At 28.1% G+C, this 19605-nt stretch overlaps 1 protein-coding gene across 1 annotated transcript in view; it reads left to right on the top strand.

The window, feature by feature from the left end:
- Positions 1 to 19605, top strand: part of nolo (ADAMTS-like no long nerve cord) — a 680775-nt gene that overhangs the window by 612272 nt on the left and 48898 nt on the right. Inside the window, exons 17-19 of the mRNA XM_075359132.1 lie at positions 1706 to 1810; positions 6117 to 6331; positions 10038 to 10139. Coding sequence (XP_075215247.1) covers positions 1706 to 1810; positions 6117 to 6331; positions 10038 to 10139 — 422 coding nt within the window. The remainder of the gene's footprint in view (positions 1 to 1705; positions 1811 to 6116; positions 6332 to 10037; positions 10140 to 19605) is intronic.

Here is a 19605-nt window from a genome sequence, read left to right as displayed (position 1 = left end):
CATAAATATTACACACCAGTTTATATAATCTCTCAATCGCTTCCTCACCTGCACTGTGCAGTAATTCTACAGGTATTCTGTCTATTCCAGGACCCTTTCTGCCATTTAAATCTTTTAATGCTCTCTTAAATTCAGATCTCAGTATTGTTTCTCCCATTTCATCCTCCTCAACTTCCTCTTCTTCCTCCATAACACCATTTTCTAATTCATTTCCTCCGTATAACTCTTCAATATATTCCACCCATCTATCGACTTTACCTTTCATATTATATATTGGTGTACCATCTTTGTTTAACACATTATTAGATTTTAATTTATGTACCCCAAAATTTTCCTTAACTTTTCTGTATGCTCCGTCTATTTTACCAATGTTCATTTCTCTTTCCACTTCTGAACACTTTTCTTTAATCCACTCTTTACAGTATGTTTGAAATTTCCATTTGCCACCTTTCATCCACTTATTGAATCAAACTTTCTTTAAATCAGAATGTGAATATATGATATATAATTTTAATGTAGATTTTTATTAGAAAAACTATGGTGGAAATTGTTTTTTCAATAAATGCCTTCATTTTCTGTAAACAAAGTTGCTAAAATGAAAACATCACAGTGGTAATAAAACAAGGTAAATTGTCCCTCAGGTAAATTTTTTATTTCATATTACCTTCAGAATTACCAACAACAATCTTTAATGTCCACCTTCCAATTTAAAAAAAAAATATTTGATTCAGTATGGTGGTCCAAGATGGCAGACAAAAATGTCAAACACACCGTTAAGTAATAAATTTGTAACTATGTAGATCTGCACTTGTTTCTACCTCCTAGCATCCCTCAATTTTAAAATATAAAGTCATTGTCATGTTTATATCACCCTTTTTATTTGGATAAATAATAAAACTAATTTTTTATAATTAAATTAAAAATATAAGCAGCTTTATCCCTAGAAATGAATTTTACTTACATTTATTAGCATTTTTTACTTAATTAAAAAAAAAATTAAATAAAAGAGTGGTTTAGAGTTCCCCTTTTTACAAATATGTTATATAAAAAATGTACACTAGTGAAGTTTGCAGCATCAGCAGCTTGGAACTTGAACTGCTACTTAGACTGAAAAAATAAAGAGAATCATTGCTGATTTTAAAAGTTAGATCACTTTAAAATAAGGTAAATATTAATGCTTAGTTACAACAAAATACTGATCCTATTTACAGGATAATTTAGTACAAATTTGCATGCACTATGAATCAAATTTAGAAAATTATATTTTTGTTATATAGTGCAGTACTTGAGCATAGCAATAAAATGTTCATGACATTAAAGATTATTCAAAAAAATTACTTTCTGACTAACATCATTATAACAAGGCTCTTAGAGCAGTTATAACTAGACAAAGCAAGACTGAAAAATCAGATTAAAAAAAGGAGAATGATGCCATCTAATATTGGAAGCAAATAGTTTTGCCTGATTAAAATGAAAAGATAATAATTGAATATTAACTGGTAAATTAAGTAAGCAATAAATAAATGAATTGTTAATGCAGTATTAATGGAATATTTTGAGTACAACTTATTAATTGTTGAGTTACAGCATCATTGATTTATTTTATTTTTAATTTATAAAAAAAATGCATTATTCTTATTAAGTAATATCAGTTGTTTTGTTTTATTGCTGTTGAAATCCTTTGTAATTCTAATTTTTCTTTCAGCTGGTCGATCATCTGCTGATTTGACACTGACTGTTAAACCTAGACCTGGAGACTTTCCAAGTTCTGAAGAAGTCATGAAAACCCATCATAATCAATTAGATCCAGGTATATTTCAGCAAATATATTAAAGTTTTAAAGATCTACATTTTTTATATCTTTTTTCCCTGATTAGCCTCCAGGTATTACTTCAGAGGATGAATAAGGATGATATGTATGAGTGTAAGTGAAGTGTAGTCTTGTACAGTCTCAGGTCTACCATTTCTGAGATGTGTGGTTAATTAAAAATCCAATCACCAAAGAACACCAGCATCCATGAGCTAGTATTCAAATCTGTACAAAAGTAACTGCCTTGACTAGGATTTGAACGTTGGAACTCTTGACTTCAAAATCACCTGATTTACAAAGACTCGTTCACCACTAGACCAACCCGGTGGGGACATTTTTTATATCTGTTACCTGTTAATTGGCGTAGCATCTTAAAAAATGTAGAAGTTTTAAACAAATAATATAAACCATTAGCTTAACTAAAAGATAATAGCTAGTAATTTTAATATAAGAATTAAAATGGTTTAGAAATTGAAAATATTTGCACAGTTCTGCACAAAAAGACCGACTTTTCATTTCATTCCCAATGCCCTCATGCACAAATTCAGATACACTACTACAGCATATCTAAATTTCAGTGAAATTTTTACACTAGTTTTGGAAATTTTTGAGCCAAACATTTTCTATGTTAGGCCAATATATATAGACTGTATCATGAAGTTTTCCTGGGACTTTCATTACCAAGTTAAACCTAAACCTGGAGATTTACCAAGTTCTGAAGAAGTCATGAAAACCCATCATAATCTATTAAATACAGTATATTTCATCAAATATATTAAAATTTTAAAGAGGTACATTTACCACCCCATGTTTTTTGGCTATTAATTGCAGTGCATCTTCTCTGATAAAGGCAAAAGTTTTTTTTTGTTAAAATAATGGAAAAGTTCATAGAAACATGTCCTAAATGCTTCATTTTTGAGTTATGGCTAGTGAATGATTTTGCTCTAATCTCAATTATCCATGTGAAATGAGGTCCTACCAAATTTTAGGATAAATTAAGGGACAGAATTAGAGATTTCTTATAGTTTAGACCTGAAAAATTGAATAAACTTTGTGATACAGTCTGTATGTTTAAGGAGATTACCATTTAAGTCAATGGTATTTTCATACTCCTCATACCTTAAAATGTAAAGAAAATTCAATTTCATCCCCATGCAACTGAAAGTAATAACATACTTTTCTTTGAAAGTTTGTAAAAATGTACCAATTAAAAAATAGATTTGAAACAAATTTTTGTTTTTAAGTACAACTACTTGTATGGTATGTTTAATTATTACTTCTAAACTTTGAATACTCCATTTCTTATGAAATACATCAATGTAAAGTCACAATGAATAATTATTGCAAAAAAACTTCTTTTTTTTTCATTTTTTAGTTGCATTATTGCTTTTACAATTTTTAGACATTAAAGCCAGAAAATAATATGTTCTGCTCAAAGACTTCCTTGATACTTTCAACCAAATGCTGGAATAGTTATTTTTTTGTTAACCATAGAGCAGAATACTTGCCTGTTATTATGTAATTAATTATTTATTGATCTAAATAAATATTATTTATTTAGGTGTATTCCCACTATCTATTGAAGGTAGTGAATAGATCTACTTCAGTAATTTTACAGTTTATCAAAACTAATAAAAGAACAACTTTCCATAATCTAATTTAGATTTATTGACAAATATATCTTTGGTAATTGGAACACTATAATTAAAGATAATCTCAATATAAGAAGTGCATTTATGAATTACTTAGATTTCTTTTAGTTACTATAAAACTGACAATGCAGTTGCAGGACTTTTACATCAAGCAACTAAAGATGCTTTCCAGGAAAGTCATCCAACTGTGGGTTGTTTCTGATGCACAGCTTACACATGCATGCACACGCATGCACACACACACACACACACACACACACACACACACAACTTAATTTAAAATATTTATCATTTTATATAAATACAATACTTTTTCATTTATTTAATTCAATAATTCTAACTAAAGTGCGCATGTATTGTATTTAATTCATGCAGGTGAGGCGGTAGTAACAGCGAAGGTTGACACTAACTAAACTAATGTAATTTTACAACTGGTATAGAACAAATTTCGCTTGTGTGGTCTGCATTCAGATGTAGCCCCAAGGCTTAATGCGCCAGGTACCAAGTCAACCAACCTATCGAGTTTGAGATCCTGCCAGACGAGTTACTTTTTCGCACTTTAAATATTATTCATTTATTTAACTCTACCGCTCACCTGTGATATCACAACATAGCAGATGACTACAACAGCTGTACACCAGTGCTACAATAGCGCTCCTTGTTGACAAGGGGTGCTATAGACGCAGTATGTCCACTTAGCCGCTAGTTTACAGCATTTTTGGAGTGGGGATGTAATTTTGCAAAACTTTTTTTGGTAGATAATGGTATTTTTTAGTTGTTAACAAATGTATGTAAGAAAAATATGACCTTAATTAGCTAAAATATCAAAATACTGAGGGAATGAGACTATAAAGCAAGGTCACCTGCTTTATAGTCTCATTCCCTTAATCTTTTAAGTTGAAAATTTAATGATATCAATGTCCCATATACAGAAGTAATCTGAATAAGTTTGGTCAAAATCGGCTGAGTAGTTCTGGAGATAAAAGGTGATTTAGAGGGCGACACTGAACATACACATATGAATTTGAACATCCGGACATCCAAAAAATTTCCATTCGGTTTTTTTGGATTTCTTAGGTATCAAAATGTCACAAGATGTTCGGTGAAAACAATATATGCCCAAATTGGATTGATTACAATACTTTCCTTAAGCTATAGGTCAGCTATAGCACTAAATGGGAAAGTAAAATTTATCTAATATTTTAGTTCATAGCATGTTCCATACTTTACTTCAAGAAAAGAGTCATAAAAGTAGGTATAGAAATCTTTCTTGTTTGTATCTGAATAGGTTGAAGTATTTCAGGGTATTTTAAACCCACGTTTAAGTTGATACCTGTTCTGAAATCAGTAAATGTTAAAATAATTTTGTTTTAGTACAAGACAAAAGTCATTATTGACTTACTGCTATTAGTATCAATATGCAGCTTTTATGAGAATGTCTTCAATTTTCATGTATAAAATTAATTTTCCTATTAACAAAAGTATTATTATTGTTATTAATATTTTAATAATGACATTTTTATAATATTCATAGCTGCTTTCAGACTTTGCTGATGATATCAAGGTCTATCAAATTAACAAAACTTTTGATTGTTTAATTTTGCAGATATTTATATAATCTTGTTGAGTTGGTTCAGTATAATTTATATGCTACTGCATCTCCAAAAGACAAAGCATATAATTGGAAAACTAATGTTTCTCCTTTTTAGTACAAGATTGGTTCGTGTAACATGAATATAGTTACAATTGATATAGGTTTGGCTATTTTGTTAGTTTCTAGCAATATTTTTTTGATAACATTGAAAGAGTTGATAGTAGATCCCATAGAGGTTTAGTTTTCCCGTAGGGATTGATAACTAATTATTGCTACATCAGCTTATGATGAAGTTGTTTAAGTCTTACTTCCTTTCCTGTATTTTTAAATATAACCCTTTAAATATTCTTAATAATATGATAATATTATTATTGATATTTAAGTAGTAAACACATGAACATTACAGAAGCACTTCATCAAGAAATAGAAGACAATATCAGCTTTATAAAGCTAAATTTTTTATTTAACTATCAACTTATTCTGCCACTAGGATGCATTTTAATGAAATATTTATCAGTTGTTAATACAGCAGTACAATGTTACTACTATCTTATATTTGCTTTTTTTTTTTTCATAATATGAATTAAAACTGTAACAAGTGGATGGATGATGGAGTAATTTATTAATTCAGAAAGGTGCATTTTTATCACTTTCTACTTCACCATTTCTCTCAACCCTCTCTCACTCAGCTCTCTCTTTCTCAATTTGCGTGAATTGACAGAATTCAAGCTGATTTACAAACATATTTGGGCATGTACTATTCTTACACTTATTTTCAGTGTTAAATATACCATTTTTAAACTTTGACCTCCTCTGTAAGGCCCCCCGATGTATGTTTTAATCAAAATTTCCTGAAAGATGTCCCCCCCCCCTAATTTTTAATGGAGAATCAGAAGTAAGTTTTAAAACTTGGAAAAGAATAGTTTGGATTTACCTGAACTGAATTGGTAGATTATTCAGCATAATTGTAATTCATTGGTAACTGTAATTCATTGTAAGTGAAACCTTTGTTTGTAAATAGATTATAAAACTTTTAACTAAAAACTTGGGCTGCTTCCAGGTATGCAAGCAAATGCCGACATACCTGGAAAGCCATTTCTTCCAGGAAATGATGATATTAGCCATGAAGTACGACCAGATAGTGAATCGAAAATGCCTACAAAGAGACCAACTCCAGCTCCTCAAACCACAACACGCCAGGAAATAATTAAAATGGAATCAAATTTATGGCCACACACTGGGACAACAACTAAAGCTCATAGTGAAATAAATATGGTAAGTTCTTTTATATGGTTTTATAATAATAAAGGTTTCATAAAACCTTGAAATATGATTTGAAATATAAACGTGGTATTTTTCTTTATCAAATTTCCACTAGTAACTAGTGGAAGTGATAAAATAAATAAAAGTAAATAAGTTAGATTAAGATCTAACTTATTTCAGAGAAATATCATTCTCTTGGATATTCTTAATTCCATTGTTTCTTAATACATTATCTACTTCTTAGTATTTTAACAGCCAAAGATGTCATAGGGATGAAATTGATTAATTACTACTTAACAGCAAATCATCGCACAGGAGATGTGGACCTCAATACAATTTAACTTCAAATTTTTACACCACAGTGATAATATTTTAACAATATTGCATTAAAAAGATGTTTTTACTGACACTTTATTGACCATGATAGTTATGTGCCTAATTGGTAATGGCATCCTAAGTAAGCTGGAGTACTTCAAAAGTTTGAAAATTGTAATGAGACAACAAAGTTTTAGTACTATAAAAGTGATAACCTCTCTTTTATGGTCATAATGAAATTTTAACAAAAAATTTGCTTTGTCTTCTCTTCAATTTAAGAAGCTTACTTTCTAAAATTCTTACTTCCTACGAATTCTTACTTCCCAAAATTACTACTGTAAAGATATTGTATAAAGTAATTAATGAGTTGTCAGCAGATAAAAAATTATGACACCAAGACACAGTGGTTGTGGTTACATTCTTAGATATTCATTATCCTTTGCCTTTTGTTGTAATTGATACAATAATTGTTAGAAATAAATTTTAACTTCTTTTATAAAGAATCTTTTGAAGGCATGTTTTACAATCATGGTATTTATCTTAACTGCTTTGCACATGATTGGTTCAAAAAACAAGAAAATGTATGTTTAATTTTATTAACATAAGTAAACATTGTTAATAAAAATTTCTGTCTTTCTGAGAAAAAATTTCTCACATGTTATATATGATAAATATATGTTATATTTATCACACGTTCGTATGTTGAGGTTTAATAATGATCTTATGGTTATGGTTATGGTTATGGTTTTGTTAAAAATAAATACTGTTTTCTGTGAAGTGTTATGAAAAATGTGTCTAAAGAATATTTTTTTCTTACCTTCTTGTTTCTTTCTTTTCTCCTTATGTTGCTGTATTTCCTTCATCTATTCTTTCACTCACAAACAATTTATTGCTACTAAATAATTGTATACATTATTTTAAAAAACCTAATCTACACAATAATAAATAATAAATGTTGTTCTGTAAAGAGAGAGCTTTCATAACTTTCACTTTTAAAATGCAGTTGATTTAATAACTGCTTTTATAATTTAAAGTTTTATTTTTTTGTTATTTTACTGAAATTTTAATGTGTGGCTATTTTTCCTGATTTTCACTTGTAAACATTTCAGTCAGTCATACTGATGAACAGTGATGGTATTATGTTAGACTACACTGGTCACTGATGACCAGTGCCTCCTCTTCCAAGCTACTAGTTTGTTAGGTTCATAACTATTTGTTTAGTTCAATTTCCCATAATTTTATGATGGATATGGTCTTAAAAGTAAGAAATATGCATTCTTATTTGTTATTTTTTTAGTTGTTTCATGTATATGCATTTTACCAATACTATTTATCAATCAATCACTGTTTATACAGTGCGATTTTTTTATCATGCACAACATGCATTGCTTGAACAGTCTCCAAGGAAAAGTTTGTAAATTATCATCGCAGACAGGAATACTGTATGGGAGTGCTTAAAAGCCACAAAGAAATTAGGTCTACATGCATATCAATATTGCATTGTGTACAGGAACTGAATACCCCTAGACACTGTTAAAAGAATAAAGTACTGCCAGTAGTTAATCAACCAGATGGAAAGTAATGGGATGAGCGTACTGGATAATATGTTTTTTTAGTGATGAGGCATATTTTCACCTTAGTGGTTACATCAATAGATATTGGCCAACACAAAATCCACACATCTACATGAATCACCGCTGCACTCACAGAAGATAAGGATTTAGTGTGCAATTTCACGACAAATAGTGGGCCCAATTTTGTTTTTATTAAACCTTTGACAGTCCGGCATACCAGGATATAATTTTGCAATTTGCAACTCTTCTCAAGCCTGATGAACACTATTGTTACCTGCAACAAGACAGGGGAACATGCCATATATCCAAAAACACCATGGAATTTTTGGAAGAAATGTTTGATGATCGCATGATCTCAAAAGGTCTGTGTCCCCCTCGTTCTCCTGACTTATCACCAGACTTCTTTCTCTGGGGTTTCTTGAAAGGACATGTATATCAAGCAAACCCACAAACTCTACAAGACCTGAAGTGAAACATTACTGCAGAGATGAATTCAAATAGCCCTGATGTCCTAAGAAGGGTGTCAAAAGATTTTGTGTGAAGAGTTCGAACCTGCCTTCAGAAAAATGGTAGACATTTCCAACACTTGCTGTAAGACATTACCAGTTGTGCATAACTATATTCCATGAATCAAAGCAAATGTGAATATCTCTGTATTCATACTGGAATTATAGTGTTAGTATCATGATGTGCACAATAAAATGATCACACTATATGTCTATTTTATGTTTACTCCAGTACTAGTTATTTTTTAAAGGAATTTTACAAGGACTAAGTAAAAAACAAATGATTTCTTATTATTGGAAGGTTCTGAGTTCAAATCCCAATCAGGCTTTTTTATTTTTCATGTGTTATGAAACCCATCTATCATTAAGAAACTGCTAGTTAAATAATGAATTATCAAACTAAAACAAACATAATTAATTTTTTTGCAAATTGAGAAGAAAAAGAAGAAGAAGAAAATGCTGAGAAACATTCTTGAAAAATATACAACATTTCCAGAAATAAATTTATAGAAAGATGATTCTCATAACAATTCTGATCAGTCATGCATAAAATTAATAAAATAAAAGATTATACATAACCAGTGTATTAACCTCAAAGAAGTAAACATCCCCAAAAAAATGTGCACAATAACACTCACAAGGTCTATATTAATAAATAAAATTTCAATTTTTTGTCTATGAATGCATTAAAGGTGAACAAAAAAAGAATTTAAAAAAACAAGCTCAGTGAGATAAACATTTGAAAATGTGCTTGGTAGTTATGTGGTTATACCCACAGCTGTGGTTTAATTTATTTAGAGCTGATGTAGTTCTATGAGCAGAGCTATGAGAGATGAAATATTAGTACTATAAAAAAATAATTTTTCAAATAAAAAATGAAGTAAAACAGTATGGTGTAGATTGGTTTGTGTTATAAAATATATAAATTTTTAAAAGTTTATTATTTTGTTTTCTTATGGTAGAAGGCTTTCTTTATTACGTTGCTATTTTATTTGACTTTGCTAATATTATTACATCTTGTTGCCATGCCTCAACCAGGTTCTCTCTAATACTGGAATTTCTCTCTCTATTATTTCTACTTCCTGTATTAACACAGGTAATGTACAGTATTTCTATTGATGTGATACTGCACATATGAACGATGGTTAAAAATGTATATTATATATATAAAATACATTTTTTTAATTGAGGTAGTTGATTTGGTCAACTACTAGTTGAAAAAAAAAAAACATTAAATACATTTAAAAATGGATTAATTTACTTCTAAGTAAATTTTCAGTTTTTTAGAAACTGGACAGTAGATATGATTTGTTCATGATGCAGGAGATGCCCTCAGAGGATCCTTTGTTACATTCTTCCATACACAGTAGTAGTGGCGGTTCACGCCCCATGCCACACTTCCAGAGGCTTCTAGCCAATTTACAGGTGAGCTGAGACCCAGTTAAAAATTTTAATACCCATTTGTGTAGAGGATCTTTTTATTTTAATTTGTTTTAACACCAAAACCTGCACTAGAAAAATTTTCACACCAATTCACAAAATAATAAATTGTTTCACAATATAAAATAATTTCATTTTTAGTTGCACCTATTTTTTATTTAATTCTATTCTTTATTTTTGTTGCTTATATGCTGCCACAGAGCATTTAAGGGTCATATTACTGATTTAACATTTATGATTTCTCCATCTTCAGAAATTTAATTGTTCTGTCTTGTTTAATTTCTATATCTATACTATTTTTTTAAAGTATTCTCCAATTCAAAAATATTTTTTGTTCATTTATATTTTTGACATTTTGCCAAACCCATATTTAGGTGGCCCTCTTTTATTCTAGAGCCAATTTTATTAGCTTTACATAAAACTGTAATACATATGTATGAGTATATATATATATATATATTTTTATAATATAAATATATATATTTTTATATATATATATTTTTATAATATAAATATATATATTTTTATATATATATATATATATATAAAATTATGTCTTATATTTTTATAATTTGTTTTTACACCTTTGGTGGTCTTTTTCAGTTTTATCACATTATTAACCCACTTAAGTAAAATAGTCTTGTTAAAAGCTTATTCTATTATATTTGTTTTCGTACTAAATAAAGATATGTAATAAATTTTTAAAATAGGCATTTTTTTTAACATTTGTGTACATGAATGAAACAACCAAGTGAAATTACATACATACATAATTTTTTTTTTCTATTCAAGCCAAAATTTTCACCATTTATTTATAAATGATTATTTAATATACTTCAGTAAATTTTTTTTTTTTCAGTTCATGAAATATTGTCAGTAATGATATTTTATTGCATACTCTTTTCACAGGTACTGAAATTATTATTTACCTATTTGTAATTGTATGTGCCTTTTACATGAACTGTACAGATTTACAATTATCCTTCAGCTTCAGTGAGATATAATTGAACTTGTTGTGTATATTGGCTATGGCCACAAGTATTTTTTCTTCTTAAAAAACACATACCCGTTCATTAAATTTGCTGTTTAGGGAAATAACATATTTCATCATGGTGATCAAAGAATATACATGAGACTGATAACAATAAATTAATAAAAATAATTATGGTTTAAAATAATTAGAAAAATATTACAATTACTGATTTAAATTCAAACATAAAATGATGAACCATCAAATAGTTTGTTAACTATATAATTTTTTTAACACTATTAAGAGAAATTCCAAACTGTTATTCAGTTATACTTGATTTATTTTTTCAAACCAAGATGTAAAAACATAACATTTCACATAGATGGTTGTTATCAGATGCAGTCTTTATTTTTCATTAAATATTATTAAAAAAAAATCAAAATTATAAGTAAAAGTACATCATGAATTCTTCTAAATTTATCTTATCAATTATTATTCAATAAAAGGTAATATTATTTAACTATACTATTTAACTTTATCTATATTTCTCATGATAAAAAAATAAAATAAATGTTTTTCTTTTATTATTTAATTTTGTATTACAATTTCTAAAAAATATTTTTAGATTATGGTATAGTTTAGTATGCAAATAATTAATAAAAAATCGTAATATTAAAGGAACATTACAGTTAATAACTTAATTATTTCAACCTTTATAGTTTCTGTATATATTTTATACACTTATGATGGTGAACTTTGGTTTAGATTCATTTAAAATATTTTATTATAAACTATTCTGTAAAACTTTGCTATAGCATATGTAATATCTGAAGGCGGGTAAGTAGAGGCAGCCCTCCACTGCTCTTAACATCACTCGGCAACTTCTCCTCACACCAGCAGCGTATCCCAAAAGTCACATCCATTAATTTGCAATGACTTGCACTGCATTCAATTATGTTACTATTATAGTTTTTTTTTTGTCTTCATTCATTTGACTGGTTTGATGCAGCTCTCCAAGATTCCCTATCTAGCGCTAGTCGTTTCATTTCAGTATACCCTCTACATCCTACATCCCTAACAATTTGTTTTACATATTCCAAACGTGGCCTGCCTACACAATTTTTCCCTTCTACCTGTCCTTCAAATATTAAAGCGACTATTCCAGGATGCCTTAGTATGTGGCCTATAAGTCTGTCTCTTCTTTTAACTATATTTTTCCAAATGCTTCTTACTTCATTTATTTGCCGCAATACCTCTTCATTTGTCACTTTATCCACCCATCTGATTTTTAACATTCTCCTATAGCACCACATTTCAAACGCTTCTAATCTTTTCTTCTCAGATACTCCGATCGTCCAAGTTTCACTTCCATATAAAGCGACACTCCAAACATACACTTTCAAAAATCTTTTCCTGACATTTAAATTAATTTTTGATGTAAACAAATTATATTTCTTACTGAAGGCTCGTTTAGCTTGTGCTATTCGGCATTTTATATCGCTCCTGCTTCGTCCATCTTTAGTAATTCTACTTCCCAAATAACAAAATTCTTCTACCTCCATAATCTTTTCTCCTCCTATTTTCACATTCAGTGGTCCATCTTTGTTATTTCTACTACATTTCATTACTTTTGTTTTGTTCTTGTTTATTTTCATGCGATAGTTCTTGCGTAGAACTTCATCTATGCCGTTCATTGTTTCTAATAAATCCCTTTTACTCTCGGATAGAATTACTATATCATCAGCAAATCGTAGCATCTTTATCTTTTCACCTTGTACTGTTACTCCGAATCTAAATTTTTCTTTAACATCATTAACTGCTAGTTCCATGTAAAGATTAAAAAGTAACGGAGATAGGGAACATCCTTGTCGGACTCCCTTTCTTATTACGGCTTCTTTCTTGTGTTCTTCAATTGTTACTGTTGCAGTTTGGTTCCTGTACATGTTAGCAATTGTTCTTCTATCTCTGTATTTGAACCCTAATTTTTTTAAAATGCTTAACATTTTATTCCAGTCTATGTTATCAAATGCCTTTTCTAGGTCTATAAACGCCAAGTATGTTGGTTTGTTTTTCTTTAATCTTCCTTCTACTATTAATCTGAGGCCTAAAATTGCTTCCCTTGTCCCTATACTTTTCCTGAAACCAAATTGGTCTTCTCCTAACACTTCTTCCACTCTCCTCTCAATTCTTCTGTATAGAATTGTAGTTAAGATTTTTGATGCATGACTAGTTAAACTAATTGTTCTGTATTCTTCACATTTATCTGCCCCTGCTTTCTTTGGTATCATAACTATAACACTTTTTTTGAAGTCTGACGGAAATTCCCCTTTTTCATAAATATTACACACCAGTTTATATAATCTATCAATCGCTTCCTCACCTGCACTGCGCAGTAATTCTACAGGTATTCCGTCTATTCCAGGAGCCTTTCTGCCATTTAAATCGTTTAATGACTATTATAGTAACAAAATATATTTTGATAATTTGTAACTATAAATAAAGTTATTTATGCCTAATATTTTGTTAAGATGTATATGAAGTAATTTATTTATTTATTTCTTGAAAGTATGTTTTTTTTCAAATATGTTAAACTAAGGTTTTGCCTATAAATAAACAGAAACAATGACATAAAACAAAAGTATATGAAATGAGTTGTTTATTTATTGTAGGCTATAATGTTATGATTTTCTTTGACGTGACATAGTTATTTACAAAAACTATTTTTAATTAGCACATACGCATTACTTTTATAGCAACCAGTAGTAAATGTTCCACATGCCAGGTTATAGGAGTGGGTTAGAGGTGAGGCAAGTAGAGGTAGCTTGCAGGGAGGACCCACTTTGAATTTTACATACAGTATAATTAGTTGTAGAACATTATAGCAAACTCACTGTATTTTACTTTATAAGTATACTATTTAAGTAATTCAGCCAAAACTGAATTTCTTTTTGTTGTATTTTTTTCTACATTTTTTTTTTAGTATTAACTGACTGATTTATACAAAGTTTTTCATTTGCCCATTTTGCATCCTTTACAGATAGTATGAATTGATATTTTCAAATTTGGAGTATTATGGCCATATGATAAAATGACCAGTAGAAGAAAACAACTGAAACATACCTTTCATAAATTATTTATTAATCCTATCTTCCATATCTCACATTAACAAAATGTGGTAGAAATTCTGACATAATTTATAGAAATTACCTGAAAGCATCTTTATATAATACAATGTAACTACTGAGCATACATATTTAGTGCTGAAATTATGTCCATGGTTTGGCAATGTTCATAGTTTAAAATAAACATTATATTATAGTTTCAGTTAACAATAAACAGCTGTTAGGTCTACTATTTATGCTTAATGTGAAATACAGTATATATATATATATATATATAGCAAAAGTGCTCATTTACCACTGGTTACCACTGGAAATTATCCTTCACCGCACTATGTTTTTTCACCTCATTGACCTTAACACACATCACCTCCACCTGTTTTACTTTAGAATAACAGAATACTATGAATAAGAATATAAATTGATGAGAATAAAAATTGTATTACTCTCACTCAATATATTATTAAAGAAAATAAAATGTTAAGAAATAAGGTGGTGCGCCACCTATGTATTTAATTAATAATAGGTTAAGAAAGTTAGGTATGAATTTTTTTAAACAAATCTCGTTCTTTATATTTCAACTTAATATTTATTTTCCTTTTTCTACATTTTTTTCACCAGACAAGATAGTTTTTCATAACAAAAAACTAAACATTGAACTTCTCAAAATTAAGTGTACCTCTTTTTAATTCTAGTAACTCCTTTACTGCTACTATAACGTGTTGGATATAGTAAACAATGTAATCTTTGGCAGATCTCTGCTATCATAACCTCATCTACAAACTTCTCATCACTATTTCATTTTATTGTGGAAGAGCTGGATAAAAATGTAAAACATTCCCATTCTCTTTTCTACACAACAGATTTAAAAAATATATATTTACATGATTCCGCATTCAACTTAGTGTATCAATTAACATGGCTTGCATTAAAACATCAATGTCATTTGTTATGTTTAATCAGAAATTGTGTTTCCTTGAAACATACTTCAAGAAATCTGATAATGACAAGATAACAAACATGATATGACAAGAAATCCTTTTTTTATGAAAACTTTATGATTGCATGAACAGTATTATTTTAAATGAATCCATTTTTTTTTATTATATAGAGATTAATGGTAATAGATATGTATGTGCTTGAATAAACATACATCAACTGTGATACATGTTTATTGAGTCATGCAGTAAGTTATATCAATCTCAGATATCAATATGTAAAAAATAGAGAACCTCAACACATGAAGTGAGAAACAAGAAAATAACACATGAACAAGAAATGTGATAAGTTAAATTCAATAACACTTAAATGCATCTAAAAATAAAATACAAACTATTTTGGTCAAAAAATTTTCTTATCTGTGTTCAGTGTTTTCTGTTTCAAATATTCTTTTCATCTCATCTCTTGTTAAAGTTGACCACAGATGGGGAAGCATTTATTAATACAGATTTACTATATTATAGCAACTTTAATGATAGATGAACTATTTAACAAAAAAAAGAACACTAGTAATACTTTTTTAAAGGCATTAAAAATACATGCCCTCAAAACACAAAGGTACTGATTAGTAGGCCATATTTTGGGTCAGATATAATTGTATATGAAAGAGTTTTTGGACTGTCATTTCATAGAAGAAGTGAAACATGTGCTTGAGCATTTTAAAATTTGACCTATTGAAAAATTTTCTTTTTTTTCAGAAGAAAAACAGTATAAATTATAATTTTTTTTTTTTTGGAAGGTTATTTTATAATAAAGCAGAAGACAATGCAAAAAAAGATTAAAAATTGTCTACTGCAAAAAACAATAATTGATCATTTAAAAGTTGCAAAAGACTAAATTGTGAATTGATAAAGAAGGGAATAAGGTATTTATTTAATGTGATCAACTGCTTTTGACAGAATCACAAAATCTGTTAATCTTGTACACCATAAAAAAAGTCACTGAATTATTTATCACATTTTTTAGTATTTTCTTGCATTGTTTCCAATCTATACACTCCTAGAAATCCTACTGTGACTCTTAAATGCATGCAATTTTTTTTTCAATATATATTTCTTCCATTTTTAATTTATTTCATTTTAGAAATTTGAAAACCTTTACTTACGGGTATATGAGCCCTGAAATAAATGACTGAAAGTTATTGCATTGTTTTAATCTAAAAAGTTTGCAGGTATAAAGTTATTTATTTTTTTATAAGATGATGTTACTAAGAATCCGAATCTATGAATTTTCATACATTTATTCTGTTTGACTGGCTGTTAGTGAGATTGTATTGCTGTAAGCAATAACTTATGTTAGCCAGTTAAGTTTCTTTGTATTACCTTTATTGCATATTTTACTTGTGAAAGACCAAAGCCACATTATTTTGTAATATGTGCTTCTAAGTAAGAAGATACTATTTCCCCTAAATTTTAGCTTACCACAATAATTAAAAATAATACTACTACTCTACATTGCGTAGATTTTGTATAGATGCTGATGATGATTTTAACACTGAATAGATTAAGCAGCTTTCATACTGACGAACACATATACGTATATTTTATTATAAATATTTATACTTTTGTATATATTTTTTTCTTTATTGTGGTGCTACAAAATTACCTTTTATTGCTGGTATTTAGCACCTCATCATTTATGTTTAGTGTTTGCATGTGTATTTTTATTCTGCTTGCACTTACATTAGTCTCTTTAATAGTAAAATGCTTTTTAATCTGTGTGGCATATTATAATACCTTTATGGCTGTTGTATGATATTTGTAAATGTCTGTGAAGTTACATAGTGTTTTATATATTACAATGTTTTGTAATATAAATAGTATTTATATAATTATTATATATTTATTTTAATTCTATTCATGCCATGTATGCTATAAAAAAAATTTTTAAATATTTTTAAAATGTTTCTTGTCTCAGCCACAGTTAGTATTTTTTGTTTTGAAAGAGATTTAAATATTTCTTTAGTGTTAAAAATGTGAAAAAATCTCTCCAGTTGTAAAATATTTAAAAAAAGTATATAAATATAAAGTTAATTGCTTTATTGTAAAACAATGTTTGCAAATTGCACATCTTACGAACATCACCACATAGTTTGATGTTTCAACAGATGGTGAATACTGATGTATTTCCAATTTCATACAATTTAAATTTACGTTTTAGGGTCCTAAGAACAAAAGATGGTAGGGGTTGCTTAACCTCACCATTTAATGCATTTTTTTGTAAATGGCTTACCAACCTAGTGGCTAAATACAACCACTATGTATTACTTAAACAAAGACTACTGTAGTTGCTATCCTCAGTATATCTTTTGATTAGAATGCACAATATATTAATTATGTAATTATATATAATCATGTTAATTAAGAAATTATAATTGTTACAGCTTCTGAATGAAAAGGTAAAAACCTTTGCCCCCTACAGCCTGATAATTCCAGAATAAATAAAAGATTCTGTAATATATCATAACATATTTTTATTATTCTGTATAACATGTTATATTTTACATGAAGTAATATCAGTAAAATAAAAGAGAGTGAAATAAAGATTAAGTTCTACTTGTCAAAACAATACTTATGAACTGTAGATGATCAAAATTAAACATGATTAGGAGTAGTTTTTTTTAATGTGTACATGTAAATACAGACGTAATAATTGTATTTCTACAAGTTGCAGATTTAATTTTATGTGGATGTCCCTGATTGTGTTTTTTTTTAGAGAAAAATTAGTTCTTATTTTTTAACATATTTTAAAAAGACAAGATATTTAGGATTCACAACAAATATAAAAGCATAGAAACAAATTTGTATAAAATAAATGATTAGTATCCTACCCTTTTGTTAAAATTTGTAGCATGTATTAACAAAAATAGTACTTCATTTTATTTTTATTTGTTGGTTACTCCAGTCATAGTGTGGTTAAAATGGAGAAAGATTTATTTTCTTTATTTACTTAATCTACATCCTTTTTATAACTGTATTAACTTTACTATGTCTTAGACTTATTCAAATTTTTTACTATACTAATCTATGATTTTGATATGACTATGCTTTTTTAGAGTAATTTTTAAACGTTAATGTATTATTTGACTCTTAGTAAATGTTCAGTATTAATATTAAAATAATGTAGCTGGATTTTTTAGTGTTTTTTCTGTTTAGTAAGTTAAATCATAACTTTTAATTCAAAATAATTAAATAAGTGACATTTATTGGTTCGTTCATTTCTGCTGGTGTAGAATTCTTGTTTTATATTATTTTTTCTTTTTCTTTTTAACTTTTTGGCATACATCTATATATACAAAATAAAGAAGAGCTTTTATTAAGTAATTTATTTTTTCACATAGAATATTAGTTTAAGGTTAGCACTTTAATGTTTAACTTTTAAGTTCTTTATGGCTTGCAGAGATTACCAGATTTAGATATGTACAAGTTTTCTTCATTTGTAGTTTTTTAAAATCATAGTGTTTCTTAGGAACTCATAAAGCAAGGGGTGATTATATAACTGAAACATGGGGTAATAAAAATTTAGTGGTGCACCACTAAATCAGTTTGGTTACAGACACTATCAAAAGTCTTTTAGCTGTTTAGAAGCAATTTTTGATTTTGTATGAAAAAGATCATTTTAAGAATATAAAAAATCTTTAGGAATTAGTTGAATAGGACACAAAAATTTTAAACTCACAAATATGTTATATTTAAACTTAAGAATGCTTTTTCACTAAGACTTCTGCTAATCAGTATTTCCTGTTTAATAACTAATAATAATCCTAATATCTGAAATTTTTATTATGTACAGACTTAAAACCCCTCAATCCTAGAACATAAATATAGTTTAATAAGAGTTTTGTACTCTTTCTTATGCAGTATGTTTCCAGTTTCTGAAATGGGTAATTAAAAGTTTACAACATATTGATTTCCTTTAATTGTAGACAGTTTAGATATAATATAATTAATTAATTGACAGAATAGAAAAAGTCTACTTTTCCTATGAAATATTTATTGAATTTGTTGATGAATAGTTACGGTCTACAATCCTTTTTCTAGTTTTGTTTTATTTGTGTGAGCGAGTCTGAGTGTAAAGTTCCTTCATGGTTTTCTTTTCTCATTGTTAGCAAATAGCTATGTGTGGAAAACTAAAAACTTATTTTACTCCAGAAGCTTTTATTATTTAATTACTTGCAATATTCTAAAATCAACACTAGTATTTTAATAAACTAAAATTATAAGATTTTGTTTTTTCTCAATCAATGAAATTAATTTGAAGCAATGTGTCTTAATTTCCTAAAAGTTTTATTTTATTAGTATAACAAAATTAAAAGATCTTTATAAAGGAATGTTACTGCTAAAGAAAATTTTTATTAAGATTT

Source organism: Lycorma delicatula, chromosome 3, assembly GCF_047948215.1.
Source record: "Lycorma delicatula isolate Av1 chromosome 3, ASM4794821v1, whole genome shotgun sequence".
NCBI classification, from domain to species: domain Eukaryota; kingdom Metazoa; phylum Arthropoda; class Insecta; order Hemiptera; family Fulgoridae; genus Lycorma; species Lycorma delicatula.
This window is presented reverse-complemented; position numbering and strand designations above follow the sequence as displayed.